Source organism: Crinia signifera, chromosome 3 (genome assembly GCF_055691185.1).
Source record: "Crinia signifera chromosome 3, ASM5569118v1, whole genome shotgun sequence".
NCBI lineage: Eukaryota > Metazoa > Chordata > Amphibia > Anura > Myobatrachidae > Crinia > Crinia signifera.
In genome coordinates, this window is record NC_139219.1 from 323,577,210 (window position 1) to 323,600,502 (window position 23,293).

A 23,293-nucleotide genomic window follows, 5' to 3' on the forward strand; every position below is an offset into this window, starting at 1 on the left:
AAATTATCCTCACTATTTGTGTATAGCACTAGTATCGGTGAATTGAGATAGTGCAAAAATCGTCAAATTGTGGTAAAAGGATAAAGGGGACCCAATAGGGACATTATCCCCCTTAATAAACTGGTCTATCGTACCCACTAAAGACCAGTATCAGATTTCTAATCTGAGTGTGCACCAAACACTGTATATATTGGGAATATCATACACACCAGGAGATTCAGGGATTGGCTCTACCTGATAACACCCAATATACATAATAAAAACATCCTCCTCATCAGAGATACCTAATCTGACCATACATCCTTAACACGGATCCAGGGATATCACTTTATTAAAATAAGAGACACCAGTGACACCTATATAGATCACTCAATATTCTTTCTATTAATACACCCACCCGCGGATATCTGCAATAAGACTAACATAAGCCATCAGACAGGGGCGGATTGGGAATTAAAACCAGCCCGGGAAATATCTTGAGGCAGCCCCGGGGGGGCGGGGAGGCGGGATGTTGCGCGCCGCAGGCGCGGACAATTTTTTGGGGGTGTGGCCTAGCAATATGGGGGTGTGACCTATTTCAATGAGGCCACGCCCCATTTTGACGCTGTGGGGCATGGCTAGTGGCTCTGAGCTGCTGGCTATGTCCCCGGCAAGGACAGAGAGAGTGACAGCAGACAGAGAGCGACAGCGTGGACACAGAGAGAGCCACATATGTATATTGAGCATCACTGTGTGTGGCAAATGTATAATGGGCATCACGGTGTGTGGCCTATGTATAATGAGTCCATTATACATAGGTCACACACCGTGATGCCCATTATACATATGCCATACACCGTGATGCCCATTATACATAATTGAAATGTCATCCGAGAGGGGAGCATGAGTGCGTTCTGCGCTGCGCTCTCCTCCTGTCCCTGTCTCTCAGCTCATCATCAGTAGTTCAGCTGCTAGCAGCCAGTGGTGGGTAAACGGTGCTGCCAGATGGTGTGCCCACAGTGCAAATGCACTGTGGGCAAGGCACAACTGGCACACAGATAGTTACGTCCCTGTGTGGGCACAGATCAGGCTGCTTCTGCCTCCACCCATACACATTATTATGTTTTTCACTAGTGTTTAATGACAGAGGGTATGTGTTGGTGTTGGTGCACTGCCCTCCCCCTAAAACAACCACTGACTGCCAAGATAATGATCTTTCTTTTACTTACCATGTTCTTGGTCTTCTTTCTTCTCCTTCTGTCTTTCTCTTTTCTTCTCCTTCTGTCTTCTAGGGCTCCTCGCTGTATGCTCCTCACTGAATGATGCAAAATGTTATGAGGTGGGAGGGGGTCTCTTTTCAAGTGTAAAGGCCCCCCTGCACTAGTGCACTTTGGAATGTTTAATCCGATGCAGAGCAATCAAATTAAATCAAATTAAAATGTAAAATGGAGGTAGAATATACCTTCATTTTACATTCCCTCTCCCCCAGGACCCAGATAGCAGCATATTCTACCAGGTACCAGCATCTTCTACATTCATAAATACTACACCCACTGCCGCTCTCATTCATACATACTCCACACACTGCGCCCTCATTCATACATACTACACACACTGCCACCATCATTTATACATACTCCACACAATGCCGCCCTCATTCATACATACTACACACACTGCCGCTCTCATTCATACATACTACACACACTGCCGCTCTCATTCATACATACTCCACACACTGCGCCCTCATTCATACATACTACACACACTGCGCCCTCATTCATACATACTACACACACTGCCACCATCATTTATACATACCACACACACACACTGCCACCATCATTTATACATACTCCACACACTGCCGCCCTCATTCTTACATACTACACACACACACTGCCACCGTCATTTATACAAACTACACACACTGACGCCGTCATACATACTACACACTGCCACCCTCATTCATACATCCTACACACACTGTCGCCCTCATTCATACATACATACTACACACACTGCCGCTCTCATTCATACATACTACACACACTGCCGCTCTCATTCATACATACTACACACACAAACGCTCTCATTCATACATACTACACCCACTGCCGCTCTCATTCATACATACCACACACACTGCCGCTCTCATTCATACATACTACACACACTGACGCTCTCATTCATACTACACACACACACACTGACGCTCCCATTCATACATACTACACAAACTGATGCTCTCATTCATACATACTACACACACTGACGCTCTCATTCATAAATACTACACACACTGACGCTCTCATTCATACATCCTACACACACTGACGCCCTCATTCATAAATACTACACACACTGACGCTCTCATTCATACATACTACACACACTGACGCTTTCATTCATAAATACTACACACACTGACACTCTCATTCATAAATACTACACACACTGCCGCTCTCATTCATACATACTACACACACTGACGCACTCATTCATAAATACTACACACACTGACGCTCTCATTCATAAATACTACACACAATGCCGCTCTCATTCATAAATACTACACACACTGACGCTCTCATTCATAAATACTACACACTGCTGCTCTCATTCATACATACTCCACCCACTGTCGCCCTCATTCATACATACTCCACCCACTGTCGCCCTCATTCATACATACTCCACACACTGACGCTCTCATTCATAAATACTACACACACTGCTGCTCTCATTCATACATACTCCACACACTGCCGCTATCATTCATACATACTACACACACTGCCGCCATCATTTATACATACTCCACACACTGACGCCGTCATACATACATACTCCACACACTGCCGCCCTCATTCATACATACTGCACACACTGAGGCTCTCATTCATACATACTCCACACACTGCCGCCCTCATTCATACATACTCCACACACTGCCGCCCTCATTCATACTACACACACTGCCGCCGTCATTTATACAAACTCCACACACTGACGCCGTCATACATACATACATACACACTGCCACCCTCATTCATACATCCTACACACACTGTCGTCCTCATTCATACATAAATACATACATACTATGCACACATGTAGGAAGTGGTGCTTCCTCCTGCACCCACAGGAGACGGCGTGCACGAGAGGCAGATTCCTGGCACGGTCAGGAAGCTCCGGGTCCGCCGCTGTATCCAGGTCTGACCCCGGCTGTCTTCCGGAGACCCAGTAGCAGCAGTGCTGCAATAAGCCCCACCGCCTCTTCCTACCGCAATAACTTCCCTCCCAGTCCGCCCGGCAGTACACTGCCCCCCCACCCCCACCCCCCCATCTGTCAGCCTGAAGGGGTATGACGGGAGCGACGGAGTTCCTATGGGCGGAAAAAGACAGCTCCACTGAGTAGACAGGGGAGCAAAGAAAAATAAGTAAATCAGTGCTCGAAGAAAATGAGATTTATGTCTTACCTGGTAAATCTCTTTCTTCGAGGACATCAGGGGCCACAGCTTTACTTTGGGTAATAGGAGTGGGAGTGAGCTCCAGCACCCTAGAGGATAACTTTAACTGCCTCCCAGGCAGCCAGGCTCCTCCCCCCCTATACCCCGCCTCCAGGCCACGGACCCCAGCCCCTTAACAAGCCATGGCAGGAGACAGGAGAGAAGGAAGAGAAGCACCACACAGAGACACATTCTGAAACATGTTAGTACCCTCAACAGAGGAGTAATATATATAACCAGTGAAACGTAACTTGTAACGTAACTGAAGCAGGCGCGGCAGGGAGGGATCCCTGTGGCCCCTGATGTCCTCGAAGAAAGAGATTTACCAGGTAAGACATAAATCTCATTTTCTCCTTCGGGAGACATCAGGGGCCACAGCTTTACTTTGGGACGTCCTAAAGCAGCCACCTATGGGTGGGGACGCGCCTGCGCCGCAGCCAACACGCTCTGCCCGAAGGCAGAGTCCTGGGAGGCAAAAGTATCAAAAGCGTAAAAACGCACAAAAGTAGCAGCTGACGACCATGTCGCAGCTCTGCAAACTTGCTCAGCTGTAGCACCGCCCCGAACAGCCCAAGACGCTCCCACAGACCTAGTGGAATGTGCCCGGATACCAGCCGGAACCGGGAGAGAGGCACCCAGGTATGCCTGCCGGATGACAGAACGAAGCCAGTCTGTTTAGTGGTCGGCCATCCCCTCTTTTGAAAGCCATACAGCACAAAGAGGGAGTCCGTCTTGCGAAAGGACCGGGAGCGGCGCACATAGATGCGCAGCGCCCGTACAACATCCAAGGATGATTGATCCAAAGATGCATCTGGCCCTTGAAAGGCCGGAACCACGATTTCCTGGTTAACGTGGAAACTGGACACCACTTTTGGTAAGTGAGAAGGGACAGTACGAAGAACCGCCCGGTCATTGTGTAAGACCAGGAAGGGGGACTTACAAGACAGGGCAGACAGATCGGACACCCTCCGAGCTGATGCTATTGCCAATAAGAAAACCGTTTTCCAGGTGAGCCAACACAGGTCCACTGACCGCAAAGGCTCAAACGGTGGTTTCTGGAGTGCAGATAGCACAAGGGAAAGGTCCCACGGAGCAACCGGGGGGACAAAGGGAGGCTGGATACGCAGAACCCCCTGCATGAATGTGCGGACATCCCGCAACAGTGCTAATCGTCGGCGAAACAAGATGGACAAAGCCGAGACTTGAACCTTCAAGGTAAATAAGCGCAATCCAGCCTCCAGGCCCTTCTGCAAGAAGGATAAAATCCGAGCCAGGCGGTAAGACTTAGGATTGAAGTGGCGAGTCCTACACCAAACGAAGTAAGCCCTCCAAACCCGATGATAAGCTCTCGCAGAGGAAGCCTTTCTTGCTCTAAGCATAGTGGAAATTACTCGAGCATTAAACCCCCTAGATCTCAAGAGGGAGGTCTCAACAGCCACCCCGTCAAAGCCAGACGCCTCAGGTCTGGATGCAGACACGGACCCTGAGAGAGAAGGTCCCGACGCAGAGGCAAGCGGATCGGGGGGGCCACCGACAGAGCCTGGAGGTCTGAGAACCAGACTCGCCTGGGCCAATACGGGGCCACGAGGATCAATGTGCCTCCCTCCGCCTTCAGCTTGCGAATCAGTCGCAAGAGGAGGGAGAATGGCGGGAAGGCATACATCAGCCTGAACGGCTACGGAGCGGACAGAGCGTCCACCAAGATGGCGGCCGGGTCGCGGGCCCTGGCTCCGTAAGAGGGAACCTTGTGGTTGTGTTGAGAGGCCATCAAGTCCACCTCGGGTAAGCTCCACCGATGTACCAGCATCTGGAAAACCTCCTGATGGAGGGACCATTCGCCGGCATTCAGTGTTTGACGGCTTAGGTAGTCCGCTTCCCAATTCTGGACTCCCGGAATAAAGACCGCCGATAGAGCTGGAATCTTCTTTTCCGCCCACTGAAAGATGCGGGATGTTTCCATCATTGCCGCCCTGCTGCGGGTGCCCCCCTGGTGGTTGATATAAGCCACTGTGGTGGAATTGTCCGACTGGACCTGCACCGGACGACCCCTCAGCCAGGGTTCTGCCAGGCAAAGGGCTCGGAAGACCGCCCTCAGTTCGAGGACATTGATTTGGAGCTTGGCCTCCGATGTAGACCAAAGGCCCTGGAAAGACCTCTGGCAAGTGACCGCTCCCCACCCGCGGAGACTGGCGTCCGTAGTGAGAAGGGTCCACTGATGGATCCAGAATGGGCGTCCCAACGTGAGGTTCTGGTCTAGGAGCCACCACGAAAGAGAGAGACGGGTTGTCGGTGATAAGGTTATCACCTGAGATCGGAGAGAGAGGTAGGATCCCGACCACTTGGAGAGGATCTCCTTCTGAAGGGGGCGGGAATGGAACTGGGCATATTCTGCCATGTCGAAAGTCAACACCATGGAACCCAGTACCTTCATGCAGGCATGTATGGACACCCGTCGAGGATGGAGGAGCCGACGGACTCTGGACTGTAGAATCAGACGACGGTCCTCCGGCAGGTAGATCCTCTGATGGATAGTGTCCAACCTGGCTCCTAGGTGAACCATCGACTGTGCCGGAATCAATGAGGACTTGTCCCAATTGATGATCCAGCCGTGTCGCTCCAGAAGCTGTATTACCACCCTCAGGTGGTCCTGGAGAAGTTCTGCAGAGGGAGCAAGAATCAACAGGTCATCCAGATATGGGATTATCCGGATCCCCTGGTTGCGCAGACTGCTGCCCATTACTGCCATCACCTTTGTGAACACCCGGGGAGCAGTGGATAGACCAAATGGTAGGGCTCGGAACTGGAAATGTTGGTCCAGGATGGCAAAGCGCAGGAACCGCTGGTGTTCTGGGCGAATGGGGATGTGTAAGTACGCATCCTGAATGTCCAGGGATGCCATGAAGTCTCCTGGCTGAAGGGCCAGGACAATGGAGCGCAGAGTCTCCATCCTGAATTTTGGGACCCGTACAAACTTGTTTAGCTTCTTTAGGTTGAGAATGGGCCTGTAGGAACCGTTTGGTTTCCTGACCAAGAAGAGGCTGGCGTAAAACCCTGAACCCCTTTGGGACAAGGGGACAGGTATGATGACCCCTGTTTGAAGCAAACGTTGGACTGCCAGTTCTAGCGCTTTGCGCTTTTCCGGGTCTGATGGAAGACTCGTGGAAAAGAACGATGTTGGTGGGCGATGCCAAAAAGTTAAGGAGTAGCCCCGAGAGACCACCTCCTGAACCCACGCGTCTGTGGTGGATTCCAACCAGATGGGGGAAAACTCCAACAGGCGACCGCCCACCCTGGGGTCCTCCCGGTGGGGGCCCCCCCTGTCATGCAGCGGGCTTGTCCGCCGGCTTTGGGTCAGGGCGTCTTGTGGCCCAGGGACGTCTGCCCCTAGCACGGGAGGATCTGCCTCCCTGGGAAGATCTGGAGGAGAAGGACTGTCCTCTACCACGGCCCTGAAACCGAAAGGACTGAAAGGCCGGCCGGGGCCGTGTAGTCGGGGTGGATGGTAGGAAGGCAGTCTTTGATGCTGCCACCGTAGCCACCATCCTGTCCAGCTCAGGACCAAACAAGAGGGAACCATCGAATGGAAGGGCTTCCAAGGCCCTCTTCGAATCCGTGTCCGCCTTCCAGGAGCGCAACCAAAGTGATCTGCGAGCAGCCACTGCTGAAGCGGACACCCTGGAGGAGAGAGTAGCGGAATCAAGCGCCGCTTCGCCTAAGTAGAGGGCAGCCTGATGTATCAATTCTATAGTCGGCAGAAGGGTATCTGCTGGGACCCCCTCAGACACCCCTGATTTGAGGGCAGCGGTCCATTTAGTTAGAGCCATAGCCACCCAGGCTGACGCCAGGGCCGGCCTGCCCGCTGCCCCTGCCGTGGTGTATATCAGCTTCAGGAAGTTTTCCAACTTCCTATCCGCCGTATCCTTAAGAGACGCTGTAGGTATGGGCAACAAGGAGGCTTTAACCAGTTTTGCCACATGAGCGTCTACCCTGGGGGCTGTCTCCCAGGGGATCCTGTCCTCCTGGGGGAGAGGATAGAGGAAGGAGAAACGTTTGTGAATGATAAACTTCCTATTAGGGACCTCCCAAGCTTCCTTAATGACCGAGTCCAGGTTATCGGACTTGGGAAAGCGACTGAAGGAGCGTTTAGGGCGCTTAAAGATAGGGCCCGACTCCGCAGGCGGGTCAGCCTGGTCGTCTACTAGCAGGACCTTCTTAACCGCTGTAATCAGGCCTGGTACATCAAGGCGAGACGGGGGGTCCTCTCCAACACAGGTATCCCCTATGTCAGCGGCGACGTCAATGGCGTCATCGACTGCCTCCTCAACATAGTCATCATCATCGACATCGTCTTGCTCCTCCTCATCGTCAGTATCCTGCCCGAGGAGGGGGTGGAGTGGCGACGGTCTTCTAACTAAAAGCCTGCGTGTATCTGCGGGCAGTGGACCCTCCCCCTGGGCATCCAATGCTGGGGGGGCTGCACTCGCTGCCGATGAGGACGGCATGGACCGCTGGGGCAGCGCAGCCGAGACTTTATCAACTAGCTGCGCCATCATCTGCACAAGGGATGAGGCCCAAGCAGGCTCCTGAGAGGAGGCCGTAGGCGTGGGCAGCGCCTGCGCATTGTAGCAGCCTGCGCATACGCCGTCCTGTACATAGTCCAGGGGAGATAGGCCCGCATTACAGGCTGTGCATGACAGCAATGCTGGGGCGTCCCCCTTTTTGGACTTGCTCTTCGGCATAACTACTGTAAGTACAGGAGGGCTGAGTACAAAAAGACACCAAATACACTGCAGCAGCTATTGGGTTAATAAGTACACATATACAGCAAGCATACAGAGGCATACAATGCAAATAGAAAGTCAATGGCACTAGGCTCTTGCAGCAGCTATGGCTGACTGGAGCACTCAATAACTGTGACCTGTGTCCCGCAGGAGAGGTACAGGCGGGACTTGCCCAAGCCTCCTGGCAGTGAAAGAGTGGAACCTCGGGTGGCACTGGAGCTTCTCCGTGTCCCTCCTCACGTGCAGCCAGGCAGACAGGAAGGGATGTCAGTGGCGGGAACTCTCTGTGCGCCAAGCACAGTTCCCTGCCTACTGTCCCCGGGGGAGGGGCTGATGTGGGGGGAGCCTCCTCCCCCTGCTAACAAATGACCATAGGGAAGGTGTCCACATGCAGCGCTGGTAAAATGGCGGGGATCCGGCGCGCGCCGGGCGGCCCCGCATACCAGCGCTGCTGCCCACAAACTAGTTTCCCTGGTGGTCCAGCGGGACGGGCGGCGAGCCGGCCGACCGCTTGCTAGCACAGCCGGCGGTCACCCCTCGCCGGCTGTAGCAGCCATCTCTATGCGCCTCGCTGCGCTATCGCACACGCTCCCGGCGGGGAGCGTGTATTACTCACAGTGCCGTCCCGGTTCTTCTGAAGCGGGCGCCTGTGGTCCCCAGCGTCCGGCTGTGGCTGCAGGCTCCCCAGTGCCCGGGGGCCGCTGCTGGTCCCCACCCGCGGGTGGCGAGGCAGCGCCGGACCCGGGTGTTGGAGCCAGCAGTGCAGGGGTCTATTCAGACCTCCAGCGCTGCTGCTCTGATAAAAAAAAAAAAAAAAAAGTTATGGCTGCTAAATAGCAGCCCCTCTTTTGGGTGCATCTGGCTCCTGCCAGCACCCTAGAAAAACTGGGGTCCGTGGCCTGGAGGCGGGGTATAGGGGGGGAGGAGCCTGGCTGCCTGGGAGGCAGTTAAAGTTATCCTCTAGGGTGCTGGAGCTCACTCCCACTCCTATTACCCAAAGTAAAGCTGTGGCCCCTGATGTCTCCCGAAGGAGAAAGTGCCGGTATACACATACATACACACACACACACACACACACATATATATATACTTACCTGAGACCAAAAATTATTATTTCTGGCAATGCCACTGCCATTTACCTGCCTCCTTTGGCCGCCCTCAGACCTGTTGCTGTCTGCCTGCTTCTAACGCTGCTGCTGCTGACAGTCGGCTCACCTGCTGTTGCTCGAGTCTTCAGCTGCCGGGTGGAGGGGGAACGGGCGCTGGGAGGTGCAGCGCACGCATGCGCAGCAGCCCTCCCACGGCCATTTTTTATTTGGGCAAAGTGCCCCTTCAAATGAGTTGTGGGAAATGGCCCAGTTTTCCAGTGGGCCAATCCGCCCCTGCCGGAGCCTGTCTATTCAATGCCACCTCCGAACTGGGGCAAATGCAGAATTTTGTTGGGTGGGGGAAGGGGGGGGGGGGGTTCTTTGCATGTATTGTATGTACTGTACATCATTACACACACACTTTTGTACACAGACATACTGTACATACATACATACATACATACATACATACATACATGGCACACTTATAAAAACATCACACATACTACACACTACAGACACAGACAGTGCATATATACACACTTCAAACACACACACACATTAGCATAAAAAACATGACGCAACATATACATCCAAGCATACATAGCATACAGTACATACAATCATCAACACACATAGCATATACACACATTACTTACATATATCATATACATACATACATACAGCATATACACATGGCATGCATAGACACAGCATATACACACTGACACACACAAAGCATAACATAGCACACATATACAGCATGTACACAGACACACATATGCACACATCATGTACACACTGACACATATAGCATACAGACACACACACACACACTCCCCTCTCAATATCAGGAGAGCAAATGCCAGCATAATAACAAAGGCATTTAACACTCACCTTCCCTGCTTGCTTCAGGTTCTAAAGAAACTTCCTGTATCCCCCGGCCACATGGAGTACAGCCTCAGAGGAGCTGAGCTGCACGCACGCTGCCTCCACAGCTAGCTCCCTCTGCTGTCAGCCAGCAGCACAGCAGTAAAAAAAAACTCATTAGGAGGAGGAAGCCGCCCGAAGCTGTCAGTGTCAGCTCTGTGAATCGGGCTGAAAGCACCGCGGGAGGTGCTGCGTGCGGCCGCACATGCGCACCAGCCCTCCCGCGGCCATTTTTAGTTTGGTCAAAGCTGAGGCCGGCCGCGGCCATCTTTGATTAGAGAATTTTGCTGCGGCCGGTAACCGCGGAGATGGCGGTTCGGCGGGCCGCGGCCCAGCCAGGGAGGGTGGGCTGCCGCTGCAGCTTAAAAATGTGCCGGCCCACCGGGAAACGGCCTGGTTTCCCGGTGGGCCAATCCGCCCCTGCCATCAGATACCTTAAGGGATATATATGTGTATAAAATATTAGGAGAGTGGATCTTCACAGTAGAAGGCATTGCATGTTGATACCGCACGTGCAGTTTTTAAAATCACTGTATTCACTGTTATATGTTGCATGTTAGTCTGTATATTTCGCAGTTTTAAAAGAAACCAATAAAAGGTATATTTTATGTGTAAAAATTATTTTCTCTCTTTTGGTGCACCACACCTTTGACAATCCCTACCCTGTCTTTTGATATATTCTGTCCAATAATTGTCTGTGGTGGCACACCCCTGCAACCCCAAGTGTTACATAAACATACACTAATACCTGCAGAGGGCCTATGTCAAAGATTATTATATACCATTAATATTATAATCTTGTGCGATTGAACCTACCAAAAACCCTATCTCGTCATACATACATACATGCATACATCATAATTTCCAACATTAGACCTACAGCAAGCGGGACGTTGTGTGCAGCCAGCATTTTGGGGGGATGGCCTAGCGACAAGGGGGTGTGGCCTATACTAGCCTCGGGCAGGACGCAGGAACGTCCCCCCCAAAAAACAGGACGGTCCCACAAAAATCAGGAGAGTTGGCGAGATATACATGCATACATAAACAATGCACAAGGGGCACATGTGAAAAGAGCTTACAGAAAGGTGGTGTAATACTAATAACAAAAGCCAGGGAGCGCTGGTAGGAGTGTAAGCAGTGGGACAAGCCAATAGGACATACTGGAGAAGTGATAATGCAGCAGCCATTCGGCCCCTGTAACATGACAGTTAGGAGCAGACTGGCTTAAGCTGTCCATACACCTACAGACTGATTGTCCTATCTGGCTGGTTGGAACAAACACCTGGTAATATCTGAGTGACAGTTTTGGGCAGTTTTCCAGCATCTCACAGCAAATGGTCAACTGTCATCTGCTGTCATCCACTACCAGGCGTTGGTTCCAACCAGCCAGATCAGACAATCAATCTGTAGCTGTATGGCCAGCTTATGTGTGCCACACGTGAACTTACATATAACATACATGTGATATAATCTGCGGCGAGTTACCAGGGATAACCGCACATTTGTGAAGACCATGGAGAGATGTCTGGAAAACAGGGATATATCTCCAGTGGCGTAACTATACATTTTGCTCCCCCCTGCCAAAAAGTTTGTGGTGCCCCCCCCCCCCCACTATATATATATATATATATATATATATATATATATATATATATATATATATATATATATATATGTGTGTGGCCAGGATGCACGTTCTCTCTAAGAGAGTGGAGAGAGAGAGAGGACAGCAGAGAGAGCAGAGAATGAGAGAGAGAAGGACAGCGGCAGGAGAGAGATAAAGACAGCAGAGGGAGAGAGATAAAGACAGCAGAGGGAGATAAAGACAGCAGAGGGAGATAAAGACAGCAGAGAGAGAGAGATAAAGACAGCAGAGAGAGAGAGATAAAGACAGCAGAGAGAGATAAAGACAGCAGAGAGAGAGATAAAGACAGCAGAGAGAGAGATAAAGACAGCAGAGAGAGATAGATAAAGACAACAGAGAGAGAGAGAGAGAGAGATAAGGACAGCAGAGAGAGAGATAAAGACAGGAGAGAGAGAGATAAGGACAGGAGAGAGAGAGATAAGGACAGGAGAGAGAAAGAGAGAGATAAAGACAGCAGAGAGAGAGATAAGGAAAGCAGAGTGGACAGCAGAGAGAGATTATGTCAGCAGATATAGAGATAAAGACAGCAGAGAGAGAGAGATAAAGACAGCAGAGAGAGAGATAAGGACAGCAGAGAGAGAGATAAGGACAGCAGAGAGAGATAAAGACAGCAGAGAGAGAGAGAGAGGGATAAAGACAGCAGAGAGAGAGAGAGAGTAACAAATCACTTTCATTATTCAAGGCAAGCAGTGTACCGTGGAGACAGTGTCGGGTTCCATGGAGGCAGCAGTGCATCACATTAGGGAGCGCAGGGCAGCAGGCGACGTTGGAGGCATCAGTGGTGGGTTTCGTGGAGGCTGCGGCGGCGGGTCCCGAGAAGGCTACAGCTGCAGAGCCCGTGGCAGAAGCGCCGTGCAGTAGCGCATCATAACCCTGCGGCCTGTTTCATTTATCGCGCCGGGGCAGTCACTAGAGCATGACATCAGGCCCCGGCAGCGGCATTAAAGAGTGGAGGGGGAGGGTCCGCAAAGGGCTGTACCTGTAGTACAACTACCGGGCGGACGGGTAATTGCTGGGGCAAGGGATGTTGGTAGGCGGCGCATTTGTGAACCGGGGATATGAGGTGACGCCACTGGACAGCAGGCTTTATGGCTGCGCCCGCGCCAAGGCTGACTCCGCTGCTCAGCCTGCGGGGCGGGCAGCGGCAGGCATGTAAGTGCTGGCCGCCGGCGCCCACACAGACAGCGCTGCCACTCGCTCCCCCAAGCGGTGGCGGTGGCTGTCTTAGTGTATTTACGCCACTGTATATCTCCTTACATCCCAAACAGATAAAAAGATATTCACAGCTGGGAATGATGTCACAGACACACGATGACATCACGGAATCCTGAGAGATTGCCATGGAACCCTCACTTCTTAGTACGACTTGAATAATGGAGGTATGTTTTCCCTGAGCTCCCTAATTTCTTGGATTTGTGGCTCTTTTCCTGACCTAAACTTTTTTTCTGTTATCCCCAAATGTCACAACTCTCTGTCTTCTGTCCTGCAACCAAGATCTTATCCATTTAACTATCTTAAGGTGCCCATACACTAGTAAGATTTATCTTCAGATCTGGCTGATTGGAACAAAAACATGGTTATGGATGAGTGACAGTTTGTCAGGTTTCCAGCATTTTCAAGCAAATGGTCAACTGTCATTTGCTCTCATCCATAACCATGTCTTTGTTCCAACCAGCCCAATCTGAAGAATCCAATCCCAAGCTTTCAAGTTTATTTAACAGTCTGCGATGTGGGACAGTGTCAAAAGCCTTACTAAAGTCTAGATAAGCTACATCTACAGCCCCACCTGGATCTATTACTTTAGTCACCCAGTCAAAAAAGTCAATAAGATTTGTTTGACATGATCTTCCCCCAGTAAACCCATGCTGTTTCGGATCCTGTAAATTGCTAATTTTGAGATATTCTAGAACTTTTTGTTTTAAGAGCAGTGGCGTAACTATCGTCCCGCAGCCCCCGCGGTGGCGGGGAGGCGCTGAGGGTATGTGGGCGCCGGGGGGGCTGCGGGATGATAGTTGCCTTCTGCCGCCGTACCGTGCACCACCGGGTCCCAGCTCTCCCGAGTCCCGGCAGCCGCAGCGCTGTTCTAGTACAAAAAGGTGACACTTGGAAAATGGCTGCCCCCATACCGCAGACAGTTTTTCGTCTGCAGTATGGGGGCAGCCATTTTCCAAGTGTCACTTTTTCATTAGCAGCAGTAACGGGAGAGCCGCCCGGGACCCGGCGCAGACGGATGCGGCCAGCCGGCCAGAGGTAACGCACACACGCGCACACACACAAACACGTTACACATACATACAAACACACACACACACACAGAAACACAACCCCCCCTCCCGACCGCCGTACCACGACTCCCCTCCGCTCCGTTTTTTTTTACAGGGGGGCGCCTCCTGACTTGTCGGCAGGGGGGCGCCGAAAAACTAGTTACGCCGCTGTTTAAGAGTGTTTCCATCAATTTCCCTACTACTGATGTAATGCCTGGTACACACCAGGACGATCCTGCTCGTGAGCAATCGGCACAGAAAAAGCCCCTGATGTGATCGCGATCCGATTGCGACCCTTACCCACTACAATGGTCATTTTTGAGATCCAACCTGTAGCAGATAGGATCTCAGAAAAGACCTTACGACCCGCGGGGCCGCGCATCGGATCGGGATCGAATCAAAAGGGCAGCGAAATGGCCCAAAACACGTCCGATTTACATACAATTGGTCGAGATTGTATCTAAATTGGCTCATTTTGGGCCATATCGTCCTGGTGTGTACCCCACATAAGGCTCACTGGTCGATAGTTGCTTACCTCTTCCTTGCTTCCACTTTTGTGCAGTGGGACTACATTCGCTGTTTTCCAGTCCTCAGGGATTACTCCAGTAGCTATTGACTGGTTGAATAATTATGTTATTGGTTTTACCAGCTCCCCTTTAAGCTCTTTTAGTATCCTTGGATGTATCCCAACTGGCCCCATTGATTTATCCACATTCAGTTTTGAGAGTTCTGTGAGGACTTTCTCCTCTGTAAATGTACTTGTTTCTCCCTCATTTCTCTGACTATACTTGCCAATTAACTGTGGCCCCCTCCCCTCTCTTTCAGCAGTGAAAGCAGCAGAAATAATTATTAATATGATCTGCTATTATATTGTCCCTCTCAAGAAAACTTCCACTCTCTGTCTTTAGTCTTATTACTCCACTTTTTGTTTTTCTCTTTCACTTATATACCTCGAAAAAGTTTTCCCCCCTTTTACCCACCGACTGGGCCATTTTCTCCTCAGTCTGTGCTTTTGCACATCTGATTACCTTCTAGCCTCCTTCTGTCTAACAAGATACCCCTCTTTGTCCTCATTATTCTGCGTCTGCTTAAATTTCTGAAAGGCCAACTTTTTTGCTCTCACAATACTTGTTACATCTTTCACAAACCACAATGGCTTCCTTTTCCTTGTGTTTTTCCTAACTCTTTTGACACAAAGTTCTGTTGCTTTTAGCATTGCACTTTCACATTTTTCCCACTTCTCCTGCACTCCTTCCAAGTTCCTCCTGACGTCAGCCGCCCGTCCTCTCTTTGTCCGGCGCTCGCAAATATAAGTCAGTCTCAACAGACTTATATTTGCGAAGGCGGGTAAAACCCAACCACGGAATGATTTCGGATTTGCGGGCACATGCGAGGGGATACGGCGGCGACAGGGATACGTGGGGTGGTGTCACAGGGACGGTAACCTGCGAGCTTAGCGGGTTACCGGGTCAATCAGAATGACCCCCCTTGGGTTACGGTAGATCTCTGGGCAGGTTCAGTTAAAATCAATGTTAACCTTTTTTTCATTCCCTCCGCAGGAGCTGGAGGACAGATTTTTTAAGCTGAGTGTGTTGATGCACACAGTGTGAGTGTTGTTATTATCCCTCATCTGTATAACAGAGTGCTGTCACATGGCCCAGCAATCCCTATAATATTCTGTATATTCTGTTTCTAGGAAATTTCGCAAAACCCCCAAAAAGAACTGGGTGATCGGATATAAAGCCCGGAAGCGTCTTGTAAGTTATTTACATTTCTTATATATATCTCTATGGGACCCATTTATTATGTAATATTTGCAGAATATGTTACGTATCCCCTAAATGTATGTAGGAGGGACCCCAGCAGGAATCTCCTAACCCTTCTGCATTCTCTCCTGTCCCGTCGCTTCCCCCAAATGCTCCCCTATGTATACGCTCAGGAATGGTGACACGTATAACACACGTGTAATGGGTTATATTGACTAATAATCTTCTGTTTCCCCTCTGCAGCAGGTGCTGAAGCCCATACCAGGTACGTCCTGAGATGTTACTAATTACCTTTTATTATATGCAAATTGTTGTTGTTTTACCATCTAATATCCTCTATTTATTTCTCAGAGGTTTCACCAGTAGTGGAAGCAGTTGGGAGGTAATTATATCACTTTATTACTTGGATAATATTAGTCTGGTAGAACCGGGCCTCCACATAATATCGTCAGGTGACCTTTCATCAGTTGTCATCGGCTGTCCTGAATACAATGGGGCTGATTCATACCTGTCCAAAGAGGGGGGAAATCCACTCACCGGCGCATGGATTTCCCCTCTCCGTGTGCAGTGCGGTGTAAGTCAGTACTTACTCGGCACTGTGATGGCTGTAGGAAGATCGGGGGCTGATGACGTCAGCAGCCGTCCCTCCCAGCGGCTGGGCCCGACTGCTTTTTCGTGCGTCACTCCCAGAGAACGCTAGAGTGAGGCCCACACATTTAGACTGGCTTTTAATCAGCCAGCGTACAGCCTGCGATTGCAGACCATCGCCATCTGTGGCCGCACGGAGGGCTTGCGCATTCGTGGTTCTCCGATAATCTAATCATCACATAATCTATTCCTAGCCGGCAGAAATGTACTTACATAACATACAATAATTATTAAATGTCTTGCAGGGATCAGCTCCTAACTGTCACTTTTTTTCTTTTACTGGATCTTTTATAGGGAAGTGATGATAAACAACTGGATCTGTGATGAGTAGGTATCTGATTGGCTGTATTATGGAGCGCAGATAAGATACATGCATCCGATTGGACGTGTCAGTACATTCCCGGGTGTAGAGCGGTGTATACTGACACCCCATGGCAGTATACAGAGCGCAGAACAGCGCTGTCACTGTGACAGTAGTAATGCTAATGGCCCATTACCCTATTTGTACATAATATACTAATGTACTAATCTCTCATACACAAGAGAGAATACAGCCATGACGGCGTTACCAGGACCTGTGACTGCAGCAATTTCAGTATTGAAGAAAAAAAAATTAACTTGCAAAAGTCAATTCTCTCTAATGGACAAGACCATGCTGCACTGCAGGGGGAGGGGGGCAGATGTAACATGTGCGGAGAGAGTTAGAGTTGGGTGAGTTATTTTGTTTTTGTGCAGGGTAAATACTGAATGCTTTATTTTTACACTGCAATATAGATATCAGTTTGAAGTACAGACCCCGCCCAAATGTAACTCTCTCTCTGCACATGTTACATCTGCCCCACCTGCAGTGCACATGGTTTAGAAAGAGAATTTGCTTTTGCGAGTGAACCAGAATCGGGACCCCTAGACTGATGGTCAGTGTTACGGTGTAGTTGTAGAGATGAGACGTCGGTTCTACGCTTACACATCTCCTCGCACACCATGGAATGATTTCCCCTCTGTTTGCTGCACAAAGCCAGGGCTTACGTTTTACGATTTGAAGGCGGTCGCTGATGTCATGTGATGTCATGCACCCGCCCCGAGTTGGCGGGGGCATGGGCTCCGCCCAGCATTTCTGTGGGTGTGCTCACTTTATTTGTGGGTCCACCCAGGGATGTCCCCTGACCGAGGGTGCAAATTCGGACCTTTTGAATTGGCCCCTACATCAATCACACAGGCAGTGGTCAGACAATGGGATAGAATTACTAAGCAGCGGCATTTACCAGCTGCTGATTCTCTGCTGATCCTGGTTCTGACCATGTAACAGGAACACCCGATGTGTATATTGTGTATAGTGCGATAGTGTAATGTTGTGTGGATCACATTACTGCGCTGCTGAGCTTTGTGTATCACCTCTAATTATTATTATTATTCTAACAGTGACTCGGAGAAGGACACCAAAAACAGTCCCGATACCTCAACTGAGTAAGTAGCTGTTATGTTTCTCTGTCTAACAGATCAGACCCGTATCATCACGTAGCCCTGTCTCATATATGATGGGAAGGGGCTGAGACCTTGTAGCGGGAATGTCATACACATTAGTATGGGCCCGGCCTGGTATTAGTCAGGTGTACCCTGTATATACAGCCCATGGAGAGGGGCCGTCATACACATCAGTATGTGCCCGGCTTACACCCAGTAACACCCGCACCAGGTATTAGTCATGTGTACCCCTGTATATACAGCCCATGGTAGAATAGGGACATAGAGGGGGGACCGTCATACACATCAGTATGTGCCCGGCTTACACCCAGTAACACCCGCACCAGGTATTAGTCATGTGTACCCCTGTATATACAGCCCATGGTAGTATAAGGACATAGAGGGGGACCGTCATACACATCAGTATGTGCCCGGCTTACACCCAGTAACACCCGCACCAGGTATTAGTCATGTGTACCCCTGTATATACAGCCCATGGTAGTATAGGGACATAGAGGGGGGACCGTCATACACATCAGTATGTGCCCAGCTTACACCCAGTAACACCCGCACCAGGTATTAGTCATGTGTACCCCTGTATATACAGCCCATGGTAGTATAGGGACATAGAGGGGGGACCGTCATACACATCAGTATGTGCCCGGCTTACACCCAGTAACACCCGCACCAGGTATTAGTCATGTGTACCCCTGTATATACAGCCCATGGTAGTATAGGGACATAGAGGGGGGACCGTCATACACATCAGTATGTGCCCGGCTTACACCCAGTAACACCTGCACCAGGTATTAGTCATGTGTACCCCTGTATATACAGCGCATGGTAGTATAAGGACATAGAGGGGGGACCGTCATACACATCAGTATGTGCCCAGCTTACACCCAGTAACACCCGCACCAGGTATTAGTCATGTGTACCCTGTATATACAGCACATGGTAGTATAGGGACATAGAGGGGGGACCGTCATACACATCAGTATGTGCCCGGCTTACACCCAGTAACACCCGCACCAGGTATTAGTCACGTGTACCCTGTATATACAGCACATGGTAGTATAGGGACATAGAGGGGGGACCGTCATACACATCAGTATGTGCCCAGCTTACACCCAGTAACACCTGCACCAGGTATTAGTCATGTGTACCCCTGTATATACAGCCCATGGTAGTATAAGGACATAGAGGAGTGACCGTCATACACATCAGTATGTGCCCGGCTTACACCCAGTAACACCCGCACCAGGTATTAGTCATGTGTACCCCTGTATATACAGCCCATGGTAGTATAGGGACATAGAGGGGGGACCGTCATACACATCAGTATGTGCCCAGCTTACACCCAGTAACACCCGCACCAGGTATTAGTCATGTGTACCCCTGTATATACAGCACATGGTAGTATAGGGACATAGAGGGGTGACCGTCATACACATCAGTATGTGACCGGCTTACACCCAGTAACACCCGCACCAGGTATTAGTCACGTGTACCCCTGTATATACAGCCCATGGTAGTATAGGGACATAGAGGGGGGACCATCATACACATCAGTATGTGCCCAGCTTACACCCAGTAACACCCGCACCAGGTATTAGTCATGTGTACCCTGTATATACAGCCCATGGTAGTATAAGGACATAGAGGGGGCCGTCATACACATCAGTATGTCCCAGGCTTACACCCAGTAACACCCGCACCAGGTATTAGTCACGTGTACCCCTGTATATACAGCCCATGGTAGTATAAGGACATAGAGGGGGGACCGTCATACACATCAGTATGTGCCCGGCTTACACCCAGTAACACCCGCACCAGGTATTAGTCATGTGTACCCTGTATATACAGCCCATGGTAGTATAAGGACATAGAGGGGGACCGTCATACACATCAGTATGTGCCCGGCTTACACCCAGTAACACCCGCACCAGGTATTAGTCATGTGTACCCTGTATATACAGCACATGGTAGTATAGGGACATAGAGGGGGGACCGTCATACACATCAGTATGTGCCCGGCTTACACCCAGTAACACCCGCACCAGGTATTAGTCATGTGTACCCTGTATATACAGCACATGGTAGTATAGGGACATAGAGGGGGGACCGTCATACACATCAGTATGTGCCCGGCTTACACCCAGTAACACCCGCACCAGGTATTAGTCATGTGTACCCTGTATATACAGCCCATGGTAGTATAGGGACATAGAGGGGGGACCGTCATACACATCAGTATGTGCCCGGCTTACACCCAGTAACACCCGCACCAGGTATTAGTCATGTGTACCCTGTATATACAGCCCATGGTAGTATAGGGACATAGAGGGGGGACCGTCATACACATCAGTATGTGCCCAGCTTACACCCAGTAACACCCGCACCAGGTATTAGTCATGTGTACCCCTGTATATACAGCACATGGTAGTATAGGGACATAGAGGGGTGACCGTCATACACATCAGTATGTGACCGGCTTACACCCAGTAACACCCGCACCAGGTATTAGTCACGTGTACCCTGTATATACAGCCCATGGTAGTATAGGGACATAGAGGGGGGACCGTCATACACATCAGTATGTGCCCAGCTTACACCCAGTAACACCCGCACCAGGTATTAGTCATGTGTACCCCTGTATATACAGCACATGGTAGTATAAGGACATAGAGGGGGGACCGTCATACACATCAGTATGTGACCGGCTTATACCCAGTAACACCCGCACCAGGTATTAGTCATGTGTACCCCTGTATATACAGCCCATGGTAGTATAGGGACATAGAGGGGGGACCGTCATACACATCAGTATGTGCCCGGCTTACACCCAGTAACACCCGCACTTGGTATTAGTCATGTGTACCCCTGTATATACAGCCCATGGTAGTATAGGGACATAGAGGGGGGACCGTCATACACATCAGTATGTGCCCAGCTTACACCCAGTAACACCCGCACCAGGTATTAGTCATGTGTACCCTGTATATACAGCCCATGGTAGTATAGGGACATAGAGGGGGGACCGTCATACACATCAGTATGTGCCCGGCTTACACCCAGTAACACCCGCACCAGGTATTAGTCATGTGTACCCCTGTATATACAGCACATGGTAGTATAAGGACATAGAGGGAGGACCGTCATACACATCAGTATGGCCCTTATTCTGGTTGGTGCGGCCAGAGCCGCACACGGTGCTCTGGCCGCACAAACCAATCCCCGCCCCCGACACGGATCGCCACGGCCGTCCGTACACGGACGGCTGGCGATCCGCATAAAAATGGTGGAGGCGTACGCCTCCACCATGGTGGGAGCTGCCCCCTGCATTCGATGGTCGTCGACCATCGAAGGCAGGTCCGCACGCCCCGGCAGCTCCCGCAAGCTGAGACCACACGGACAATCGTCCGTGTGTTAGCTTGTATGGGGGCTGAAAGCTGACATCCGGCGACGTCAGCTTTCCGCCCCCATGAGTTGCGTCATACCCTCATTACCATGCATACGCCCCGCGTTTGCATGGGAACGCCCATGAAACGCGGGGCGTACACATAGGGAAATGAGGGTATGAAGCCCCTCACGCCCCTATACGCCCCCTTTGCGGCGGACGAAATACGTCTGCGGCGAAGGGGGCTGCACATGCGCAGATTGACCTCTGCGCATGTGCAGAAGAAAAACATCGGCGGTACGGCCGCACGCGGGCCGTACCGTCCGATTTAGAATAAGGGCCTTAGTGACCGGCTTATACCCAGTAACACCCGCACCAGGTATTAGTCATGTGTACCCCTGTATATACAGCCCATGGTAGTATAGGGACATAGAGGGGGGACCGTCATACACATCAGTATGTGCCCGGCTTACACCCAGTAACACCCGCACCAGGTATTAGTCATGTGTACCCCTGTATATACAGCCCATGGTAGTATAAGGACATAGAGGGGGGACCGTCATACACATCAGTATGTGCCCGGCTTACACCCAGTAACACCCGCACCAGGTATTAGTCATGTGTACCCCTGTATATACAGCCCATGGTAGTATAGGGACATAGAGGGGGGACCGTCATACACATCAGTATGTGCCCAGCTTACACCCAGTAACACCCGCACCAGGTATTAGTCATGTGTACCCCTGTATATACAGCCCATGGTAGTATAAGCACATAGAGGGGGGACCGTCATACACAGCAGTATGTGCCTGGCTTACACCCAGTAACACCCGCACCAGGTATTAGTCATGTATACCCCTTTATATACAGCCAATGGTAGTATAGGGACATAGAGGGGGACCGTCATACACATCAGTATGTGCCCGGCTTACACCCAGTAACACCCGCACCAGGTATTAGTCATGTGTACCCCTGTATATACAGCCCATGGTAGTATAGGGACATAGAGGGGAGACCGTCATACACATCAGCATGTGCCCAGCTTACACCCAGTAACACCCGCACCAGGTATTAGTCACGTGTACCCCTGTATATACAGCCCATGGTAGTATAAGGACATAGAGGGGTGACCGTCATACACAGCAGTATGTGCCCGGCTTACACCCAGTAACACCCGCACCAGGTATTAGTCACATGTACCCTGTATATACAGCCCATGGTAATATAGGGACATAGAGGGGTGACCGTCATACACATCAGTATGTGCCCGGCTTACACCCAGTAACACCCGCACCAGGTATTAGTCATGTGTACCCTGTATATACAGCACATGGTAGTATAGGGACATAGAGGGGGGACCGTCATACACATCAGTATGTGCCCGGCTTACACCCAGTAACACCCGCACCAGGTATTAGTCATGTGTACCCTGTATATACAGCCCATGGTAGTATAAGGACATAGAGGGGGGACCGTCATACACATCAGTATGTGCCCGGCTTACACCCAGTAACACCCGCACCAGGTATTAGTCATGTGTACCCCTGTATATACAGCCCATGGTAGTATAAGGACATAGAGGGGTGACCGTCATACACATCAGTATGTGCCCGGCTTACACACAGTAACACCCGCACCAGGTATTAGTCATGTGTACCCTGTATATACAGCCCATGGTAATATAAGGACATAGAGGGGGGACCGTCATACACATCAGTATGTGCCCGGCTTACACCCAGTAACACCCGCACCAGGTATTAGTCATGTGTACCCCTGTATATACAGCCCATGGTAGTATAGGGACATAGAGGGGGACCGT

General features: G+C 50.5%; 1 protein-coding gene and 1 long non-coding RNA gene across 4 annotated transcripts in view; one reads left to right on the forward strand and one right to left on the reverse strand.

Annotated features, from left to right (window-relative positions):
* The window catches only part of LOC146064859 (uncharacterized), an 82,163-nt gene extending 71,683 nt beyond the window's left edge, over positions 1-10,480 (reverse strand). Inside the window, exons 1-2 of the long non-coding RNA XR_014471862.1 lie at positions 10,258-10,480; positions 1,209-1,294 (exon numbers count right to left, since the gene is read on the reverse strand). This is a non-coding gene — a long non-coding RNA (uncharacterized LOC146064859). The remainder of the gene's footprint in view (positions 1-1,208; positions 1,295-10,257) is intronic.
* The window catches only part of LOC146064857 (uncharacterized), a 116,127-nt gene that overhangs the window by 7,372 nt on the left and 85,462 nt on the right, over positions 1-23,293 (forward strand). The window contains exons 2-8 of one of the 3 annotated variants that reach the window (XM_083178788.1): positions 13,204-13,314; positions 15,759-15,805; positions 15,896-15,956; positions 16,209-16,230; positions 16,317-16,347; positions 16,908-16,940; positions 18,033-18,077. In XM_083178788.1, the coding sequence (XP_083034914.1) occupies positions 13,309-13,314; positions 15,759-15,805; positions 15,896-15,956; positions 16,209-16,230; positions 16,317-16,347; positions 16,908-16,940; positions 18,033-18,077 (245 nt within the window). In that variant the 5' untranslated portion in view covers positions 13,204-13,308. Of the gene's footprint in view, positions 1-13,203; positions 13,315-15,109; positions 15,806-15,895; positions 15,957-16,208; positions 16,231-16,316; positions 16,348-16,907; positions 16,941-18,032; positions 18,078-23,293 lie in introns of those variants that run through there. The other 2 variants (XM_083178787.1, XM_083178789.1) reach the window with 2 other exon arrangements.